This window comes from Microcaecilia unicolor, chromosome 9 (assembly GCF_901765095.1).
Source record: "Microcaecilia unicolor chromosome 9, aMicUni1.1, whole genome shotgun sequence".
NCBI lineage: Eukaryota > Metazoa > Chordata > Amphibia > Gymnophiona > Siphonopidae > Microcaecilia > Microcaecilia unicolor.
Genome location: NC_044039.1, coordinates 30978944 through 31001065, shown reverse-complemented (window position 1 = coordinate 31001065; position 22122 = coordinate 30978944). Strand labels below are relative to the sequence as shown.

At 40.4% G+C, this 22122-nt stretch overlaps 1 protein-coding gene across 2 annotated transcripts in view; it reads left to right on the top strand.

The window, feature by feature from the left end:
- UTP20 (UTP20 small subunit processome component) overlaps positions 1-22122 on the top strand; it is a 226829-nt gene that overhangs the window by 123401 nt on the left and 81306 nt on the right. For both annotated transcript variants that reach the window (XM_030213822.1, XM_030213821.1), the window contains exons 34-39: positions 4899-4952; positions 5062-5214; positions 6764-6919; positions 12239-12379; positions 15274-15411; positions 16703-16842. In XM_030213822.1, the coding sequence (XP_030069682.1) occupies positions 4899-4952; positions 5062-5214; positions 6764-6919; positions 12239-12379; positions 15274-15411; positions 16703-16842 (782 nt within the window). The remainder of the gene's footprint in view (positions 1-4898; positions 4953-5061; positions 5215-6763; positions 6920-12238; positions 12380-15273; positions 15412-16702; positions 16843-22122) is intronic.

Genomic DNA, 22122 nt, shown 5'->3' with positions numbered 1-22122 from the left:
CATAAATTAGGAGCATACATTTTAGGACTGTAACTTTAGGAGCATAACCTTTATAGAATAACGTCCTAAGTTCCAATATTCAGCAGAGATAACCGGCTATTTCACGCTGAATATTAGCACTTAGCCGGCGAAGTGCTATTTAACCGACCAGGAGCCATTCCTGTCTTTTAGATTGTAAGCTCCTTGAGCAGGGACTGTCCTTCCATGTTAAATTGTACAGCGCTGCGTAACCCTAGTGACGCTTTAGAAATGTTAAGTAGTAGTAGTTAAATAGTTAATATTGGCTGGTGTATATTTATGTGCAATGATGAGAAAAACATTATACAAGAAAAGTGAATTCTGTTAAATCTCCAGCTGATTTGTCGGCCCATTGGTTTGCAAATTTTATCACTGTTTTTGTTCTCAGATTTCTCCACACACTTTATCTTAGTACCATCCACCAACAGAGCCACTGGGTTACAGCAGAATTACTAGTGGTTCATCAGTCACCAACAACCAAAAACACTAACCACACTGTTTAGCAGAGAGAACTCTGGGCCCCTTTTACCAGGCTGCGGCAAAAGGGGGTCTCTGGTGGTGTCTGCGCATGTTTTTGACATGCACCGAGGCCCCCTTTTACCACAGCCCACCCCTAAGGCCAGCCTTGCCATGAACTGACTCAAAAATCTGTGTATATGTGAGTGTATGATACTTAAGGAAAGGATAGTGGAGGATGCTGCTCTCAGTGGCGTGCCTTTGTTTCTGTGCTGGAGTGACTGGTGAAAAACAGTAGTCGAGTCTGGAGGGTGACTCCTTGTCAGTGCATGTTCCTTTCTGCTCTGAGAAAATCAGAAGCTGTGCTGAGTTTATGCTTGCTGAAATGGTTAGCAATCCTGTGCATTTTTCAGAGGTATATGGCAGGGGGGACACAGGAGAAAGAGAGATAAGCTTGACCCGGAAAGGGGGTGGGGGATACAAGAGATGTAGAAATAGGGACTCATGGTAATCCATGGGAAATGCTTTTGTTTTGTTTTATGGCGAGAAAAAGGTTTTTACCGTTCCTATGGGGCGGTAAAATGTTTCTTTCCACAACTGTGGTAAACCCTTCAAAATGTTTACCATTACCACAGTTGACCACGAATCCCCATCCCCATGTCATTCTCTAATTGACTAGCAACAAAATCACTCTATCATGTGTTAGATTCGGCACTAGGACCAACCTGATAATATATCTTAATCAATCATAAATAAATAGCCTCAAAAACCCACGGAACCTCATCTAGGACTCCACTGTAATGGTTATCACCATAGGCTCCTACCTCCTTCCGAAAAAAAACCACAGAAATCAAAAACTCCCAATTATCACCAATCTTAGGGAGAAACATTCTGTGGTCAAAAAACAGAGGAGGAAATGTCTTATAATTAACAGTATATCACTCCCAGTGCACGAATATAACCCCTAGATGTACAATAGGATGTGAAAAACACAATACAAAAACATATGACACCCCGTAGAGGAGCTCACGCATTCCATTAGGCCTAACCTAAAACTGACATACATCTCCATTATAGTAAGGTAAACAAAAAAAGCAAACACTGGGCCTTCAGGATTGAGAATAAAATGGAGTCCTTTAATATCACAGATACCCGACACGGGCCGTGTTTCGGCATATAATCGCCTGCATCAGGGGTCTGACATAAAAATACATAAAAAGATATTTTAAAAAAAAACATAAATAGATTCAACAATATCAGTAAAGCAAAATTACACATCATTGTCACGCCTTAAAGACATATACATATATATATATATTCTCATTATACTACATACACACCACGCACAAATTTATGTGTACATATAAAAGAACAATTAATTGAACATTCAAATAAAATTGTTATTTAAAAAGCACATATACTTCAAAATGATGCCTATATATGCCCACCTGTACACAAATCTCTATAAACTCACATATCCAAACACACATATGTATATATATACATACATATATATATATATGTATATATATATATATATATATATATATATATACACCCACACAAATGTATATTCTCTTAAATAAACACACATACAAATTTCTTCATACAGTCATGTCATGTCACATATTTCTAAATAAAGCATCATCCAAGCATGCTAAACCCTATAAAATCACATATATTAAATAACCCTTTCTAACCAATAGACTCCTATCGGTCAATTTGCAAACTGCAGTGTAAGAGGTAGGTAAAACAATCGGGGTAAAACTCCTAATGTGGGAGAGCAAACAAAGGGATGTTCATAGTCAATCATCTGATGATGGCCAAATAGCAAACAATTCAAGCAATGACGGCCCCTGTCTCGTAAAACTCCCTTACTTCATAATATATTAGCTAAAGTATATCACGATAAGGCCATACTTCACATCTAAAAAGGTGAAAGAGAGTCATTACTAAAACCCTGTAGGCCTTTAAATTACAAATACTCATATACAGCACCAAATTTAGACTATATTCCCTATATTAAACCCCAACTGGGGTTGCTTTGCCTCACCACAAGGCCATTTTATATCCATAACTCCAAAAGAGCATATGCGAAAGACATATAACTGACTCCCATGCATTTGTCTATCAAAATCGAAAGATCTTTACGGCGAAATTCCAGTACAACCCACAGTGTAAAGAAGAGGGAGGGGGGTGGGTTTAAAACTTAATATAGCAAACCTCATCCCCAAGTAATATAATCACTGAAAGGAGATTATGCGTACCCGTTGTTTCAACAGCTTGTCTCTGTTCAGAAAAACGTCTCCAAAACTGACAACCGCCAAAAGTAGGAGCGTGCGCACCAGAGTGTTCAAAAATATATGCTTCCTACGGTGACGTAACGGGGCGGGTTCCAACATTTAAGGTAGTCCTTAGGGAAACTTCACAATCGCCCACTGTAGATTCTAAACCAAAATCCCCCATAAACACGGGGCGTGCGCGCAAAAATATTCCAGGTTATATTCTCCATTAGCAATGGGAGTTTTTGATTTCTGTGTTTTTTTTCGGAAGGAGGTAGGAGCTATGATGATAACCATTACAGTGGAGTCCTTTGATGAGGTTCCCTGGGTTTTTGAGGCTATTTATTTATGATTGATTAAGATATATCATCAGGTTGGTCCTAGTGCTGAATCTAACACATGATAGAGTGATTTTGTTGCTAGTTTCTTATTCTTTTTTTCACTCTTAGCAGTTTTTGTGATTTTTGAGGATTCTCTAATTGACACCAATTCACAGCAGGCAAAATTACGGCCAGAGAGCAAGCTAAAATTTAAGAGTGAAATTGATGCTGGGTTTCAAGAGGAATGAAGCGTTTGAACTAGCAAGGTGTGTGGGGATGGGGAATGCTCAGGAATGACATTTACATTTTCTGCAAAGAACCGTGGAATTTTATAGCGTGGTTTTTCTGGGTTATTTAATCCACAGTATAAGGAGCCGTTAGAACAGACAATTTTCATCTAACCTGCACAGTTACAAAGGACTGATGCTCTTCAGCATGCATTTCAAAGAGAAATGGAGTCATTTCTCCACGATCCATGCAAATGTTACAAAAAAGGACATTTTCAGGCGAGGCAGTCCAAGAATATTAATCCATTTTAATTCCGCTAGATTGCTCTGTCACTGGGTCATTTTTATTTATTTATTTATTTGTAGCATTTGTATCCCACATGTTCCCACCAATTTGCAGGCTCAATGTGGCTTACATTTGCCGTAATGGCGGATTCCATTTCCGGGTAATAGAATTACAGATGGTATTGCATTAATGACATACATGTTAGGAAATATACAGTGGAGCGTACATGGAACATAACATAAATGGAGTAGATCATGGTAGAGAGGACTACAATAAGGTATTACATGAAGGTTTCTGAGTTATGAATTGGATTGTAACATACATTAGGTCGTCTACTATAGAAAGAGCCTATTCGACATGAGGTAGTGCTTGATCTTTGGTTATGTGAAAAAGGGTTTTGGTTTTATGTAGAACGTGTATAGTGTTATTATTTAGTAGTTAAGATGGATGTTTATTGTAAGCATTATGGTACAGAAATACCAATTAGATGTTTTTCTACAGCTTAGTGTACATTATTTTTAATACTGTGGTCTTGTTAAGTCACCGTTTTTATAGCTACAAGTAGAAGTTTGTCGTATTAAAAAAAAACCATTTGCATATTCATGGATATGGTGATTTGTGATGCATGTAACAATCTGACAAAATTTTCCAAGCCCACAAACAAAATGCAATTAAGTGTACAGCGGGGAGGTATAAAAGTTGAGCATGATGTGTAGTTTTTCATTTTTAGCCTGTGACTCATTTTAGCTGCACATACTTTGAACAAAATACTGGTTTTATTAAGATACATCAATGCAATATCATGGTTAAAAGTAAACAAGCATGTTAAAGATCTAATTCATAATTGTAATTTTACATTGAGTTTCTAGGACATCAAAGTCATATGAAACCTCCTACTTGTCATAGGCTTCACCGGTCCATCAGATCAACTAGTGACTGATTCTTAGGGACCTGTTTACTAAGCTGCATTATAGGCGTGTTAACGTCTTTAACGCACATTAACTATGTACACACGTCAACCATTTATACGCCTACAATATCTCTGTAGGCGCCTACATGGTTAGCGCACACGTTAATTGTAGGCACGTTAAAAACGCTAACGTACCTTAGTAAACCTGGCCCTTAATCTCCCCACCTTGGTTAGGGATGACTTCATCAATCCATCCTTTACATGTGTCGGTCCTAGAAAACATGGCTTGTTTTTCTGAACACTATTAGTAGGGGGTTTTTTTTAATGAGATTTTAAAATGATGTGTTGAAGAAAAGGGTATTTCATTTAATGTTGCTTTTAATTCTTTCCCCCACCCAGGTCTTATCTGATTTGGAAAGTGACTTAAAATACATTACAGAAGCGATTATTGAGGTAAGCATTAATAAGCACTCTTCTCTTGCTACGCATTTCCTTTAGTGTTGATCAGTTCACCACAATGCTAAGGCAACCATGGCTCATTTCTGTCTCTTTGTGTTTTCAGATAAATGCCTTTGACCGCAGACACCTGGACGATATCGATTTTGACCTGCGCTTGACTGCTTTCCAAAGAGCCACTTCCCACATCAAAGAGATGAAGAGCTTGGATATGAACTTCTTGATCCCAATTATGTACAATTGTTTCTATACCATAGAGGTCAGTCGATCTGGCACGGGCAGTAGCCTTTCAGCAGATAATATTTGTTGTATTAATTGTACAGATGTAAATTTGTTTTGACACACAAAAAAAAACCCAACTACAGAACAGTTTTCTTTTATTTCAAAACGAAATGAAAATCCCATACCAAAGTGCATACTAAAACTGAAAATGAGATTAAATATATAAAAGAAAAACCAATAGCCACTCAAAGTGAAACAGACCACACTAAATTGTAATTTGTTTTTTTTATTGTATTTGATAGACTTCTTTTTTGGTTGTCACATCAAGGCAGTGTACATATCATAGGTAAATCAATCCTGGCGTTTGAAAGATTTAGTATTTTTCTCCATCTCAAGTTACGGTGTTAACGGTTTCTGTTTTTCTAATGCATCTTCATGGTATTGAAATTAGATGTGTTTTTCCTTTGTTTCCAAGGGTAAAACTGCTGAACCATGGCGTTTTTTGAAGCAGCTATGGTAGTCGTGTGATGCTATGAATAGATTAGTTATTTTTATGGTTTTGTTTAATTTTTATTTTTGATTGTGTATGTTTTTAACTGGAAACCACCTAGTTTATAGGTGGTCTAGAAATCTTTTAAATAAATATATCCTGTTCTGTGTTCTGATGAGAGTTTCAGTTGAACTCTAGAACGATGATTCTCAGTTAGGCCCTTGAGTCTCTGCTCACACCCAGACCAGCCAGTCCAGTTTCAGGATATCCATAGTGAATACATCCATGGGATACATTTGCATGTGCTTCCTCCGCTATCTGCAAATATATATCATGCATAGTCATTGTGAACATCCTGAGAAGAAGACTGGCTAGGTCAGTACTTACCAAACATTCTGTGGCTGTAGCAATGGCCGTAGAAAGCACATAACCCCTGGAGGTGCAAGCTGGTGATGCCTCTATGGAGAGACTACCCAGGTTGAGACACCCAAATATGGATTTTTAGAGTCCATTTTGAGTTCATGACACACAATTTGGGAATCTCTGGGCTAGACAATACTTAACAACCAGGTTGAAAACCACTACTTATTTAGTAATTGAATTAGCTATATAAACTGGTTTACGAATTAGTTATGTGAATTGGGAATTTCTGGATTTTGTTGTTGAGCTTCTTGACCAGTGTAATCTGCATAGAACTATATAGGCGATTGTGGAACAAAAGCAACGTATAACATAACATACTCTAGTTCCGGGCAACAGAAACTGCTTTTTATTGTTTGGGCCGAAACCAAATAATGTGGCTCCTAAACAGTACTGTGGCACTACAGCCCTCCCCCTCCCCCACCAAACAGGAGAAACCCCTCCCCACGTGTGCCTCCCACCCACTCCCCTTACAATTGCTGGTGATCTAGTGGCATAGTCAGGGCTGGAACGATCCAGTCTCAAAATGGTTGACGCCAATTCATTTACATGTGTATATGGCCACATACTCGTGAGAATAACCTTATAAAAATGACCTCCTTCATAGGTACTCTGGGACTGCCCAGCAGTGATCTGTGACCTACAAAATATTCAGTGTTTTTCGTCTTCTTTTCAGCTGGGAGAAATGTCATTGAGCGATAATGCCTGTCTTTGCTTGATCAGTATTATCAATCGGTTGGCCGCTGTAGAATGCAGAGAGGATGAGTTCAAGGAGATCATCCAGCACACACTATTGGAGTCTCTGAGAAAAGGACTAAAGAGCAAGACCGAGGTAAGTGTCCCTCCAAGGAGGAGGAGGCTTCATGATGCTGTCTTGGTTGGGCTGTTTGGTTAGTTTCTCTCTGTTATTGATATGTTGTGCATCCCCTTGGTTGCCTTGTGCCAATGTTCTCTCCATGAACATGGTTGATGTTGTGTTCTGTGTTTTATTGTGTAAACCATTTTGACCCCTTGTTTGGAAAATAATTAAGAAACAGGTAAATGCAGTGAAAGGTTCTGTGATTATCTTAATGATATCAAGAGTCACGGAATCTTAGCGGAGATTGGGTGGCAACACCGGTAATTGGGAAGCAAAACCTGTGCTGGGCATACTTCTACGGTCTGTGCCCTGATCATGACTGAATAGATATGGATGGGCTGGAGTGTAAATTTTAACTTCAGAAATTTTAGTACAAGAACAGTGCTGGGCAGACTTCTACGGTCTGTGCCCTGAGAATGGCAAGGACAAATCATCATTTCATCATTATTCATTTATTCTATTTATATACCGTCTCTTATTGCAATTGCAAAACAGAACGGTTTACATTAAAAAATACATCATATAACCACACAATTAAGAACTCCAGTCAATAATAGGAAAGCACAGCAAACCAGAAATAATAAAAATAAATAAATAACTAAAAACACAATTATCAAATCGAATACACATTAAAACACAATTATCAAATGGAATACACATTAAATACAGTTAAACCTGAATTCTAACACTTACCCTAATCAAACTTGGGTATGCATATAAAGTATCACATACCATGTAAAATGAGTTTATCTTGTTGGGCAGACTGGATGGACCGTATAGGTCTTTATCTGCCATCATTTACTATGTTACTATGTAAGAGGTTTCAGTGAGTGAGAAACCTAGATGATACAAATGATACTAAAAAACACATGGGAGCCAATATAACTCCATTTCAATATGTTCACCAGGAGCTGGTGAGCGTTTTACTCCACAGTCCTAGATTTTAGCCACTGGTTTGATATGAAAAATTCCTCTAATCAGCCCAATACTATCCGTATAGTGAAGGAGCAGAACTGCAAAATTATCTGGATATTGACTGTATTCAGCTGCTATCTGGATAAGCTACACAGTTAGGGGGCAGTTTTGTCATATAGATGCTGCGCTTATGTGTGCATTATGCATGTAAATGTTTAGAATCCTAGCATATAGATAGTGGGGTTCCATACTGGGACTGCTGTTTTTTAACATATTTATAAATGATCTAGAGAGGTAATTAAATTTGCTGACGGCACAAAGTTATTCAAAGTTGTTAAATCACAAGAGGATTGTGAAAAATTGCAAGAGGACCTTACGAGATTGGGAGACTGGGCATCCAAATGGTAGATGACATTTAATGTGAGTAAATGCAAAGCGAACTATAGCTACATGATGCAGGTTCCATATAAGGAGTCACCGTCCAGGAAAAGGAAACCCTCTGCTCAGCGTGCAGCAGTAGCTAAGAAAGCAAATAGAATCCTAGGAATATTAGGAAAGGAATGGAAAGCAAAACTGAGAATGTTATAATGCAGTTGTATCGCTCTATGGTGCAACTGCACTTTGAATACTGTGTGCAATTCTGGTCACTGCATCTCAAAAAGATATAGTGGAATTAGAAAAGGTATAGAGAAGGTTGACAAAAACGATAAAGGATATGGGATGACCTCCCTTCGATGAAGGCTAAAGCAGCTGGGGCTCTTCAGCTTGAATAAGAGATGGCTGAGATATGATAGAGATCTATAATACTTCAAGGAAAAAATCATACAACTACGACTCAAAATACCCACCAGCCCTACTGAATACACAACACTCCTAAACTGTCTTGACCCAGAAGATGGAATATACCCAGCAGACAGAATCTGGACCAAATTCGAACTAATATCAGAAGACCTCATCTCTAAAACGCTCAAAAGATTCGCACAAATCCCAATGCAAACTAGATATCTGCCCAAACAACCTCATGAAATCAGCCCCTCAACAATTCACAATTGACCTAACTAACCACATGAATTTCATGCTACAAAACGGACTTTTCCCAAAAGAAAAAGGAAACATTTTACTCACACCAATACCCAAGGACACTAAGAAAAACACAAACGAAATAACTAACTACAGACCAGTAGCATCTATACCACTAATAACCAAAATAACAGAAGGAATGGTCACCAAACAACTCACAAACTACCTCAACAAGTTCTGCATACTACATGACTCTCAATCAGGATTCCGGTCAAATCACAGCACAGAAACAGTATTAATTACCCTAATGACCAAATTTAAACAAATGATTGCAACCGGCACCAATATACTCCTCCTACAATTTGACATGTCAAGTGCCTTTGATGTGGTAGATCACGGAATCCTATTACACATTCTCGAATATTTTGGTATCGGAGGCAATGTCCTAAACTGGTTCAAGGGGTTCTTAACCTTACGCTCATATCAAGTCACATCAAACTCAACTACGTCAGCTGCATGGACACCTGATTGTGGAGTACCGCAAGGATCCCCCCTCTCTCCAACTATTTTCAATCTAATGATGACCCCCCTGGCAAAACTTCTAACAAACCAGAACCTTAACCCATACATATATGCCGATGATGTAACGATATACATTCCATTCAAAAAAGACATTAATGAAATCTCTAACGAAATCAACCAAAGTCTACACATCATGAACACCTGGGCAGATGCATTCCGACTGAAACTGAACGCAGAAAAAACTCAATGCCTCATACTGACCTCCCAATACAACACGAATAAGTTTACTGCCATTAACACACTTAAACTAAATCTGCCAATCTCAGAAACATTAAAAATCCTCGGAGTCACTATTGACCGCCACCTAACACTCGAGACTCATGCGAACAACACAACAAAAAAAATGTTCTACTCCATGTGGAAACTGAAAAGAATTAGACCATTCTTTCCAAGATCTGTCTTCCGCAGTCTAGTGCAATCGCTCGTACTCAGTCACTTGGATTATTGCAACTCATTATACGCAGGATGCAAGGAACAAATACTGAGGAAACTTCAAACAGCCCAAAATACAGCAGCCAGACTCATTTTCGGAAAACCAAAATACGAAAGTGCAAAACCCTTACGGGAGAAACTACACCGGCTACCACTCAAGGAACGCATCACTTTCAAAGTATGCACTTTAGTCCATAAAATCATTCACGGGGAAGCCCCTGCATACATGTCTGATTTAATAGACCTACCACCCAGAAACGCTAAAAGATCTTCCCGAACCTTCTTCAATCTCCATTTCCCCAAGTGCAAAGGAATAAAATACAAAGCATTGCACGGATCGACCTTCGCATACATGAGCACACAAGTCTGGAATACACTACCACGCAATCTAAAAACGATCTATAAACTGACCGACTTCCGCAAACTACTGAAAACCTATCTGTTTGAGAAAATCTACGGCAAGGATCAAAACACATGAAGTCCATACAAACCAATAGATACGCACCAAAACACTCTATCCTGAAGTCTCTTCTCCCGTATCCTCACCACCCTTAAAACCCTACCCACAAATAAGAATGTTAGACCTTTATGTTATCTCGATATTGTTTGTCCCCCTCTCAACTCACCACTGTTATCTTCTGATGTTCTATTCCCAAATGATATCCTGTATTTACTCTGTCTTCTATAACTCATCATAATGCAATCCATAATCGTACTGTAACCAATTGTACTTCCATCATTCTCAAAGTATTGTAAGCCACACTGAGCCCGCAAATAGGTGGGAAAATGTGGGATACAAATGCAAATAAATAAATAAAAAATAAGTATAAAATACCGAGTGGAGTGAAACAGGTAGACATGAATCACTTGTTACTCTTTCCAAAAATACAAGGACTAGGGGTCACACAGTGAAGCTACTAACTAGTAAATTTAAAACAAATCTGAGAAAATATTTCTTCACTCAACGTGTAATTAAACGCTGGAATTCATTGCCAGAGAATGTGGTAAAAGCAGTTAGCAGGGTTTAGAAAATGATTGGGTTATTTCCTAAAAGAAAAGTTTATAAGCCATTATTGACATGGACTTAGGAAAATCCACTGCTTATTTCTAGGATAAACAGCATAAACTCTGCTTTACTGTTTGGTATCTTGACAGGTACTTGTGACCAGAATAGGCAACACTTATGTTCTTATATTTGCCAATATTCCACCTAAACTCCATTGTGTATCCTGGATAGCACATATTTACAAGGGGGTAGAGCCAGGACGTATATTTGGCTCATGAAGTACTGAAGTGCAAATTTTTTCAGAGTGGGGGCATCACATGTAAAAACTTGTGCAGAGGGGCCAGAAACTTGCAAAAATGTCAGTATTTCAAGTTTCTACATTTCTTCTCACACATGCTGCTCCTAAATGCAAAACGATTTGCAAATTGGGTGTTTGGTAGTAACCTTTGTCTGTAGGCAAATGCCCTTCTCACAAATTGTTTTGTAGATGTGTCCAAGGACACTAAGAGGCATATTTTCAAAGCACTTAGCCTTCCAAAGTTCCGTAGGTTACTATGGAACTTTGTAAGGCTAAGTGCTTTGAAAATGAGCCCCTTAAAACCCAAGGGTCACACAGTTCTCAGACATGAATCCACATGGACCTACTGTGATCCACTACAGGCCCAGAGTTGACGAACAGACAAGTACAAACAGCAAGAATAATGAACTGAAAAAATAATTTACCTGCAAACAGCCAACAGGTAAAATAACAAGGATTCATAAAGTTATCTAGACGAGTTTGACTGTACTTATGCAGTGCCCAGGAAGGATTGAGGTAGGTTGTACTCACTAGGATATATATAGAGAGAGAGTTGGAATAGGACCTTGGCATTCCAAGCCAAGACTGGAATATTCTGCCAAATTCTGAGATCATTCTTTATGTGGTGTTTCTGAAGGATCAATTGGGGCCCAAAGCAATGGCTTTGCGACAGTGCAGATTGTTATAGGTTTACAGCCTCTTGAAGATACCGGGCATGCTGGACTGCCTGCTGTATTCACAGTGAGGCTTGGACAAGACTTATTTTGAACTAAGGGAATCGATAAGCATTGGAAGACCACCTGCAGACCCGTTCAAGAGAGATATTCTTTTGAGGGAAAATAAAAGTTCTAGTCCACGTGAAGAAATTTTCACTATGGTATCCTTCCGTTATCTATAGGAAATAAATGGGATTTCAGGAATGGGTTATTGTATAAGACAATTTCACTGTCAAAGGATTTTTATATCTCCACTTACAGGTGACACATGAGCTGTGGTTTTCTTCTTTTCACGAGTCATCTTTGTCTTTTTGTGGTTTCAGAGTGTTCAGCAGGACTACACAACATTGCTTTCTTGCTTGGTTCGGACCTACCCTACACACCCAGAGTTCCAGGATTTGGTTCCTCTCACAGATTATAACGATCCAGAGATGGATTTCTTTGAGAACATGAAACACATCCAGGTATTGTGATTTCATTGTAAAAACGTAGCTTATAGTGCAGGTTTATCTGTTCTTTTGTATCTCCATACAATAGACCTTCTTTGAGATGGCACAGAGGATCCAGCTGTTACAAATAAGCCCAAACATTTGATATTTGTGTAGTGGTAATTCGTATAGTAAGACTCTGAGAAGATCAGCCAGTTCATTCTGAATATATGAGTGACTGTGTGTAGTTCTAAGAGAGTGGAATGGTATATAGTTGATTACAAGGGCCCTGGAAAGTCCAGAATCTTGAAAAACTTAAAAAGTGTTGGATTCAGGAAGGATAAAAGTAAACACAGCAAACTGAATACAGAACTTTATTCTTCTCTTAACTGTGCATTTGTATATTCTTTAATAAGGCTTTACATTGTTGTAAGAGTAGTTTTGTAGCTGAACTAAAAAGCAAACACTTAAAGAAAGGGTTCCCAAACTACACCGTGGCACCCTGGTGCGCTGCAGCAAATCTTGACCTCCCTCCTGCCACCACTGGAGCCAACTCTGTGGGTGCTTGAGCACCCCCAATATTGAGAAAATTCCTTGTATGTGTCCAAGGAGGGGTTATTTTCATTGGGCTTAGCACCCCCAGTAATTTTGAAAAGTTGGCTCCTATGCCTGCCACCCACAATCCAGCATCACTCCCTCCTTTCTCCTCCCACAGGTCCGGAATCTGCTGCTTCCTGCTTCTGTTCCCATTGCCACTGCAGTGCTTGCAGCTTATATTTTCAGGCCATCCGCGATTCACACAGGCACTGCGGGGACTTCCCTCTGCCATGGCCGGCCCTCGCAAGAAGAAGTTGCATCAGAGAGAGCCAGACACGGCAGACTGGGGATGCCCCGGAGTGCATGTGTGAATCGCAGACGGCCCGAAAATGTAAGCTGCAAGCAGTGCAGTGGCGGTGGGGAAAGGAGAAGGAAGCGTCAGATTTGCTGGATTTGGGGAAGGCCAAAGCGTTGCTGGATTTGGGGAAGGCCAGAGGTATGATAGATTTATCGGGGAAGAGGGGCTGCAGGGAATGGTGTGCTGGACTATCTGGGAAGAGGGGGCTCAATGAAAGGAAGAGGTGTGCTGGGCTTCCTGGGAGGAGGGGGGCTGTAGTGAATGGAAAAATGTGCTGAACTTTCAGGGAGGAGAGAGGTGTGCTGGTGTGAAAGGAGGAGGCTGCAGGGAAAGGGAGACCTATGTGGCGGGGGGAGGGGGTGTGGAGACCCATGTGGCCGGGAGGGGGAGGTGCAATGAAAAATTGGTCGACACTAAGGGTGCCGTTAACCGAAAAAGTTTGGGAATCACTGACTTAAAGTGACAATATTGCCAGACCTCCATTACTCATCTCCCAACACTATTAACAACTCAAAGGGAGCAACACATCATTTCCACAGTTAACCTGAATGGTGACTTTTATCACACAGACACCTCAGTCCGTGACTCGCCTGCCTCCTCATCGGTTTAGATGAAAATATCACCTCTAACTATCAGTATAAAAGAGAATATACAGTGAACGTTAAATTAGTTATAGTAAAATAAAACATATTTAGAGGTTCTGTTCTAGGAGAAAACCTTTCTGGGATTTACAGTTTTAATATTTAACATGGTGCACACCAGGAATGTTCTCAGCATTGCTGTAACTTATCTGTCAATGGTCCTGCACTCCCTGATAGACCAAGAAGCATTCTGGAAATCAAAGAGCAAAGGAAACAGAATTGAACTCAAAAGTGAATACCTTGGGAGAGGAGATTTATGAAAACAAAGAACACTGAGCGGAGCAGAGCCAAGAAATTTAGTTTAGTTTACTATCAAATATAACAACTCATTTTAGACAAAACCATGTGAAAGCAGGTTGCAAAATCTTCATAAATGAAAGCAAGCAAGAGCCGGTGGTTGGGAGGCGGGGCTAGTGCTGGGCAGACTTATAGGGTCTGTGCCGGGGCTGGTGGGTGGGAGGCGGGGCTAGTGCTGGGCAGACTTATACGGTCTTTGCCGGGGCTGGTGGGTGGGAGGCGGGGATAGTGCTGGGCAGACTTATACGGTTTGTGCCAGAGCCGGTGGTGGGAGGCGGGGTTGGTGGTTGGGAGGCGGGGATAGTGCTGGGCGAACTTATACGGTCTGTGCCCTGAAAAAGACAGGTACAAATCAAGGTAAGGTATACACAAAAACTAGCACATATGAGTTTATCTTGTTGGGCAGACTGGATGGACCGTGCAGGTCTTTTTCTGCCGTCATCTACTATGTTACTATGTAGAGGTGATGTTTTTATCTGAACTGATGAGGATGTAGACGAGTCACGAACTGAGGTGCGTGTGTGAAAAAAGTCGCCACTGGGGTTTAGTGTGTAAATCGATGTGTTGTTCCCTTTGAGGTATTAATAGTGTTGGGAGATGAGTAACTGTATTGTAAGGCACCCACTAATTTAAGTATGTTTATGGACGATTAAAGGGATTTATCGAGACCTCCTAATGCCAGCATTCCTATTTCCTGACTTTCTTTTTTCCACTGTTCACCTTATTATTTTTACTTTCTTGTGTTTCTAAGATAGTTTCACCACTTAAGTTTGACGCTAATGAAAAGATGTTTAAAAAAAAATGTTTCCTCTTCTGATATTGATTGGATTTGAGACGAGATTGTTTGAGAATGAGATACTAGCTGCTCCCCGACTGGCAGCCAGCCAGGCTACAGAGCGCCTTTAACAGCTTTTGGAAAATTCTTTTTTAGCTATTTATATCTATCATTGCTGGGCAGCATCTGGCCACTCGTTAATAAATTATCCCAAGCTTTCAGGATGCTGTTTCTCTCCAAAGAGGCACATCAGCAAACAGTGTGCCGTTAACAAAATGTTTTAAAATCAGAATCAAAATGTTAACATCCAAATATTCTTTAGATCCACAGACGAGCCCGAGCTTTGAGGAAGCTGGCAAATCACCTTACTGAAGCAAAAGTTTCACTATCCTCCAAGTCTCTGCAGAATTACATTATGCCATATGCAACCACCACACTTTTTGATGAGAAAATGCTTAAGGTGAACTCATTTTATCAATACTTTGGTTATTTATTTATTTATTAAGGCTATTAACCACCTTTATGAAGGGATTCACTCAAAGCAGTAACAAATTGTCATTTTTTTTCCTTATCATCTATTCCAGACCAGTCCAGACGAGTGGGTTATGTCCCCCTGCCAGCAGATGGACTCAGTGAAAAACAGCTCAGAACTGACATACATGCCGTTTATAGGAGAGGGGGGCTGATGCCTTCAACTCCTCAGTATCCTATATTAAAGCTAAGACTCTCAAGTCCTCAGGGTGACATAACGAACTTGTCTGGTCTGGTCTGATCTGACAGGTAGGTCCAAATTTCCCCATTGTGGAAAAATCAAAGTTGCCTTTTTCCCAAGTGTTTTCCTCAGCTTAACTCCCCCTTTGTGCTAATACATTTTACTAAGAGAAGTATCCCATATTGTAGTGTTTGTGATTTGATCAGACAGTGGTTGTTATTAAAAAACCTATTGGCCACATACACACATGTAATAATTTTGTGCAAGTAAATTCCAGGGATTGAGTTGCGAGAAAGGAGTCATAGAAGCAAAGCAAGATAAAGAATCAGAGTAGTTTACCAACATGGCAACAGGAGAGGAACATTTTTACTCAAATGAAACATGAATTTACCAACTGGCTCTATTCCCCCACTACTCCTGCAGAGATGTAGGGTTGAAAATCTTTCAGAACACTTTCCCATGCTTTATTGTTCTCTGAAAAATGTTTCTTTTATAAATTGTCATTGTTTCCTAAAATGTGTAAGTAAAGATGAACAGATGCTGATTCAATCTTGGGGAAGTTTGACAACTGCAGCTCTGAATTTGTATAATATTTAAACCACATTTAGGCCCCTCTTTACAAAGCCGTGGAGCAATGCTGACACAGCCCATTCAAAGTGAATGATCTGTGTCGACATTACTACGTTGCCAGCCGCTAGCGCAGCTATTTGGGGGGGGGGGGGGGGGGGGGGGCTAGTGTTTTCATTGATTTTCTTTTAACCTTGGTTAAACATTTCAGTTCAATCAATTGGCTACGTGGAAAACTTTGTGATACGGTGTGTGAATTACCATGGTTTATTTTTTCATTTACTTGAATTCATAAGGCAAGTAGCTAGCCAAATCAGATTAAAGATATCTATTGCACCAGGAAAACTTGCACTGAAAATGTTCTAAGAGAAATTGTATGCCTATATCTCTGTTTAAGCCTAAAGAAATATTGCCTGGTCCAATATTGCTGTATATTGCTACAAACAAAATTGTTTTATTTATGATTTTCTAGTATGAAAACATGATAAACGCATCAGTGGAAATGGTAGGTGCAGTGTGCAAGCACCTGGCCTGGTCAGCCTATATGTATCATTTAAAGCATTTTATTCATGTTCTGCAAACTGGACAGATCACCCAAAAGCTGGGAGTGAGGTACAGAACCTTGTTTGTTTGTTTCTTTTTTTTTGTTGTTTATTTTTATGAAAATGAGAATTTGTATTTTATATTTGCATTGCATTTTTAAAAGGCATAGTCAAATAAAAACAAGCAGCTGAAACTGTATTCCCAAATTTGTACCCACCTATATCTCGACTAAACCTAAGAGGGTAACTTTGTAATAGGAGGCTAACCTATGCAGCCTATATGTGTATAAGTTACACCAATTTTGAAAAAGAAGGTATGCACATATTTTCCCTTTGAAAATTATCGCACCAAAAAACGTACACGTTTACACCTGTTGGTTTAGTAGGCACAAAATGTTCTCAATTTCACGCACATGTTTTGAAAATTGAAAAGTGCTGTGAGGTGAAAGTATTTACCCCCCCCCGATTTTCCCTGTTGTTGCATATATTTATTTATTTATTTATAGCCTTTATATCCCACATTTCCCCACCCATGGGCAGGCTCAATAAATAGTTTATGATCTTTAAACAAAATGTAATATTAGACAAAACGAACCTGAATAAACACAAAGCACAGTTTTTGGATTATTGCATCATTTATTTAAGGAACAAGGTTATCCAACACTCATGTCACCACCCCCCCCCCCCCCCCCTCCATTACGTAGCTTCCCACTGTTCCAGAACCTGTGGGATAGTTGTGCCTATCAAGCAGCAGGCGGAGATAAACTGAAAACTGAGCTGAGACACATCTCTCTTGGCATCCAGTTCAGCTTCTCAGTATTTCCTGTCTCCAGCAGGTGGATGGACACACTTTTCAGCCTCTGGTTCTAAGTGATTTGCTTCTGGTCTAGTTGGTCAACTGGTCTCCAGTTGAACTTTGCAAGTGGCTTGAATCTGCAAATCCCTGTCTGTGGTGCCCTGTGAATTTACTACTACCTGCCCTTCATCTCTCGTCTGTTTCCTGAGGAGCAGTCCTTTTTCAGCACAACAGCTTTAAAAAAAAAAAAAGAAGGAAAAGTTTACTGGAGAGCGTAGAACAGAGTATCAGCCTTCATCCTTTCTCATCTTGGGTAAGAGTTGTGGAGACTATGAGCTTGGGAGGAGCAGGTGGCAGTAGTAAGCCTGACTGAAATTTGACTCGGAACCACTTGAAAGGCTGTAAGTTCTACTTGGTGCAAGGGGGAGGGATCATGACTCACCGCTTGGGACCACGTTGTGCTGCACTTGTGACTTCCACGGAAGCAGTTAAGTGGTTCTCCCACTGTGGGACCCACTGGTGTCAGGGCGTTGCAGTGTGTGCAAACCAGGAATCCCACAGGACGTGGAAGAAATGGTCGACGGCAGCATATCTTCAGATTTAGTGCAGCATCTGAATATGCTAGAGACTTTAATCTCTACGGCAGGGCTGCTGCGCTGTTGGATGCAGGACAACGCAGGAACAGGTGCCATTTTATCAGGCTTGACTGGCAGTGAGGAACAGCCTCTGTCTAATCACCTACAGAGCACAGCCATATTTGAAAACCTCAGGGCCTGACAAAGCATTCAGCCTCATTGGGATCCTTGTTTTCTCCGGAGTTTATTGCTCTTACACTAGACCTATTTACTGAAACAGGGACCGTCGACGTTTCTACAAGATGCTTCAGTTTCTCGTGTCACTGCCCCTCTGGCTCCTAAGAGATCTTGTTTAGACCTCCAGGAGTGGGCAGGTGAGCCTCTACCTCTCCCTCCTTATCTGGTGTAGCCTTGATCTGTTCACTAGAGCCACCGTTGAAGGAGTCATTAGAGGAGGGAGAGCTCCTTCCAGAGGAGATCATCTGAAAGTACTGAGGTTGTTTCATAAAGAGAAGCTCAGTACTCTTATTTCTGAGGCACTTGTGCTGCTTTCCATTTAGGAGCTGCCTTATTCAGTGTCAGTTCCACTGTGATTTTTTTTATATACTTTAGGGCTCATTTTCAAAGTACTTAGGCTTACAAAGTTACATACATATGCGACCAGATCAAACATTGATGTTCATTGTTAGCTCACGGTCTTTTTCAAGACCTCTCCTTAACGTTTTTTTGCTAAAAGATACCTACATTGGAGAGTTTTCATCAACAGACTCCTGAGGCAGGCCATAGACCGATACACGGTGCCATGTCGAGTCTTTTTATTAATACGTTTTCTCAAAAGTATTCAGGCTGTCCGTCTTATCTCTGGAGGCCACGGTCGTTTTCCCACTTGTTTTCTGCTGCTGTTGCATCCCGTGGGTTCTCAGAGTTCTCCGCTTGGGTGGATTTCTAATAAAGCTCTGGGACACCACTGAACCACTATTAGAGCCATTATCTCTAAATGAAGAAGACTTGAAATAGTGATGAATCTTCCCAGGAGTGGCCTGCCTATCAGAATTACTCTAAGGGACATCAACTGCTCATCTATGAAGTCATAAAACATTTTAGAAGAATATCTGAAGAACTCCAGGCCTCTCTAGCTTCAACTAAGGTCAGTGTTCATGACTCCACAATAAGAAAGAGCCTGGACAAAAATGGAATTCAAAGTAGAGTAGCAAGGTGTATACCGCTGTTATCTAAGAGTAAGATTAGTGCTTGTCTCACATTTGAAAAAACACACTTGGATGATGCCCAAGCCTTATGGGATAATGTTCAATGGACAGGTGAGTCAAAAGTGGAACTCTTTGGACAACACAGGTCCCATTACCTCTGGTGTAGAGCAAAATGCAGCATTCCACAGTAAGAAAATCGTACAAACAGTCGGACATGGTGGTGTTAGTGTAATGGTATGGGGATGCTTTGCTGCCTCAGAATCTGGAAAACTTGTCATTATTGAAAGGACCATGAGTTCTACACTGTACCAGAAAATTCTTAAGAACATCAGTCATCCGTCTGTGAATTGAAGCTAAAGTGTAATTGGGTAATGCAGCAAGACATTGAGCCAAAATGCAAAAGCAAGTGTTTCGTCTAAATACTTGAGTAGAAACTAAATTTAAAGTTTTGGTTTTGGCCTAGTCAGAATGCTAACTTGAACCCAGTAGAGATGAAGTGGCAGGAACTGAAACGAGCAGTTCACGCACGAAAACCTACTAATGTGTCTGAAATAAAGCAATTCTGCAAAGAAGCGTGAACTAAGAATCCTCAACAAAGATGGGAACGACTGATATCAAATTATAGGAAGCGTTTGGTTCCAGTTTTTGCTGCTAAGGTTTTGTGCAACCAGTTATTAAGTTTAGGGGGCAGTTACTTTTTCACATAGGTGATGTGGTGTTGGATAACTTTGTTCCTTAAATAATTGGAGTAATTTAAAAAAATGTGTTAGGTCTTTACTCGGGTTCCCTTTGTCTAATATTACATTTTGTTTAAAGCTCAGAAACCATTCTGTGTGATACGTATGCAGTAATAGGGGAAATTTGGAGGTGGGAGGAGGTTAAATACTTTTTCACATCATTTTCTCTCTATATAAAACGCACCTCCAACGTTCCAAATTTGTAGTTGCAAGATCACAGTGCCCTCACATCAAAACGCAATGACGTCGAGGGCGGAGCCACGAACGACATCGCACACCCGATCGACACGACACTGAGCCAGACTACAGCGGGCTACTGCAACAGCAGCAGTATAGCACCGGCCACTGCCGTCAAAGCAGAAGCTGAGTGCAGCAGAGTCCCGCGCGACTACAGCAGCGCCGCTGCCGCCACGCGATGGCTTTTTTTTACAATCTTACGGGAGTCGGGAAGCTGCGCAGATAACAGAAACTGATTTCTCCAGCAAACTACCGCGATGTTATGAGGCCAGGCGCAATACAAAGAACAACGCTGGCGAAACACACTCCCACCTCCGTGAAAGAAAAAAAAAACCTTAAAGTAAATGCAAGAAGGGGAGACTAACATGAAAGGAAATGGCGGAAGGCTGTCATAAAAAAAACAAAAATACTATTGAAGCAGGGAAGGGGAGAGGATGAAAAAGGAAAGGGTGAGGGGAAGGAAGGGGGGGAGGGAAAACGGGGGAGTAGGAAGGAGAGGGGGAGGGGGGTTCCAGCCACACACTCTCACTCTCATTCTCACACACAGCCACACTCTATGTCAAACAAACCCACACACGCACATTCACTCAGTCTCTCTAACAAACTCACTCACACACACACTCTCTCAAACCTCTCAAACATATACAGTACGATCAAAACCTTGCTAACGCCCGTTTCATTGGTCTCCGAAACGGGCCTTTTTTACTAGTATGTCCATAAGTCCAAACTTCACCAGAATTCTGCGACAGGTAAATATGCACAAAATAGCATTACATGCACACTTCTTCCCACACACAGTCCTTGAAATTCTAGAACAAGCTTTTTCCACACATAAACCAGTTTTATTTATTTATTTATTTGCAGCATTTGTATCCCACATTTTCCCACACACAAGCAGGCTCAATGTGGCTTACAAGTCTAAAAGAAATAGGGACAGGTAAGGGAGGGGGTACAAAATAATAAGGAATAAAATGGTTCTTTGAGGCAATATAATGTAGAGTCTATTAAGTAGCATCAGTAGGGTAGGCCTTACAAAACAGATAGGTCTTTAAAGAGCGCCTAAAGTCTTGATGATCATGCAGCGTTTTCACAGCGTTTTATGTTCCTAAAGGCTTTAAAAATTACCCTCTGAGCTTGCACAGACATTTCTCTTTTATCTTTAGAATGTGAGTCAGTGCAGCTAGCTCAGTGGCAATCTTGTGCACTGCCATGGTTCAGTGCCTGATCAGTTTGGGATTCTTCAAAGTAATAATCACAGCCCCTGGGGCCCTGGTTTGCTGAAGATCATGTGGAATTCTGTAACAGAGCACCTTATTAGTGCAGATTCTATAAAGGAAACTATGCACCTACTTCCGTGTACAAAATATTAGCGTAACTGAATGTATAGACACATAGCCAATTAGGCATGGACATACACCATCCATAGAGCGGTTATAAGTGCATGCACCTAAATGCCAGAGATGTGCATATAACTTATGGTATTCAGTAAGTTATGCAAGGAAGTGGCACTTCTGTTCAGGCTCACCTGTCAGATATGCACAATATAAGATATGACCGTTTAGCACCCAGTCATAATAGCCCTGACAAAACAGCCTTGTAACAAAATAACCCTTGACATTTCACACCCTAACAAAATAGCCCTTGACAAAATGGCCCCTCCCACAAAACAGCCCTTGACAAAATAGCCCCTACACAAAACAGCCCCCTAAGAAAAAATAACACATCACAAAAAATATAATAAACTACAACTGAAATCTTCACTGATAAAGACTCCTACCAGCATTCAATTGCATAAAG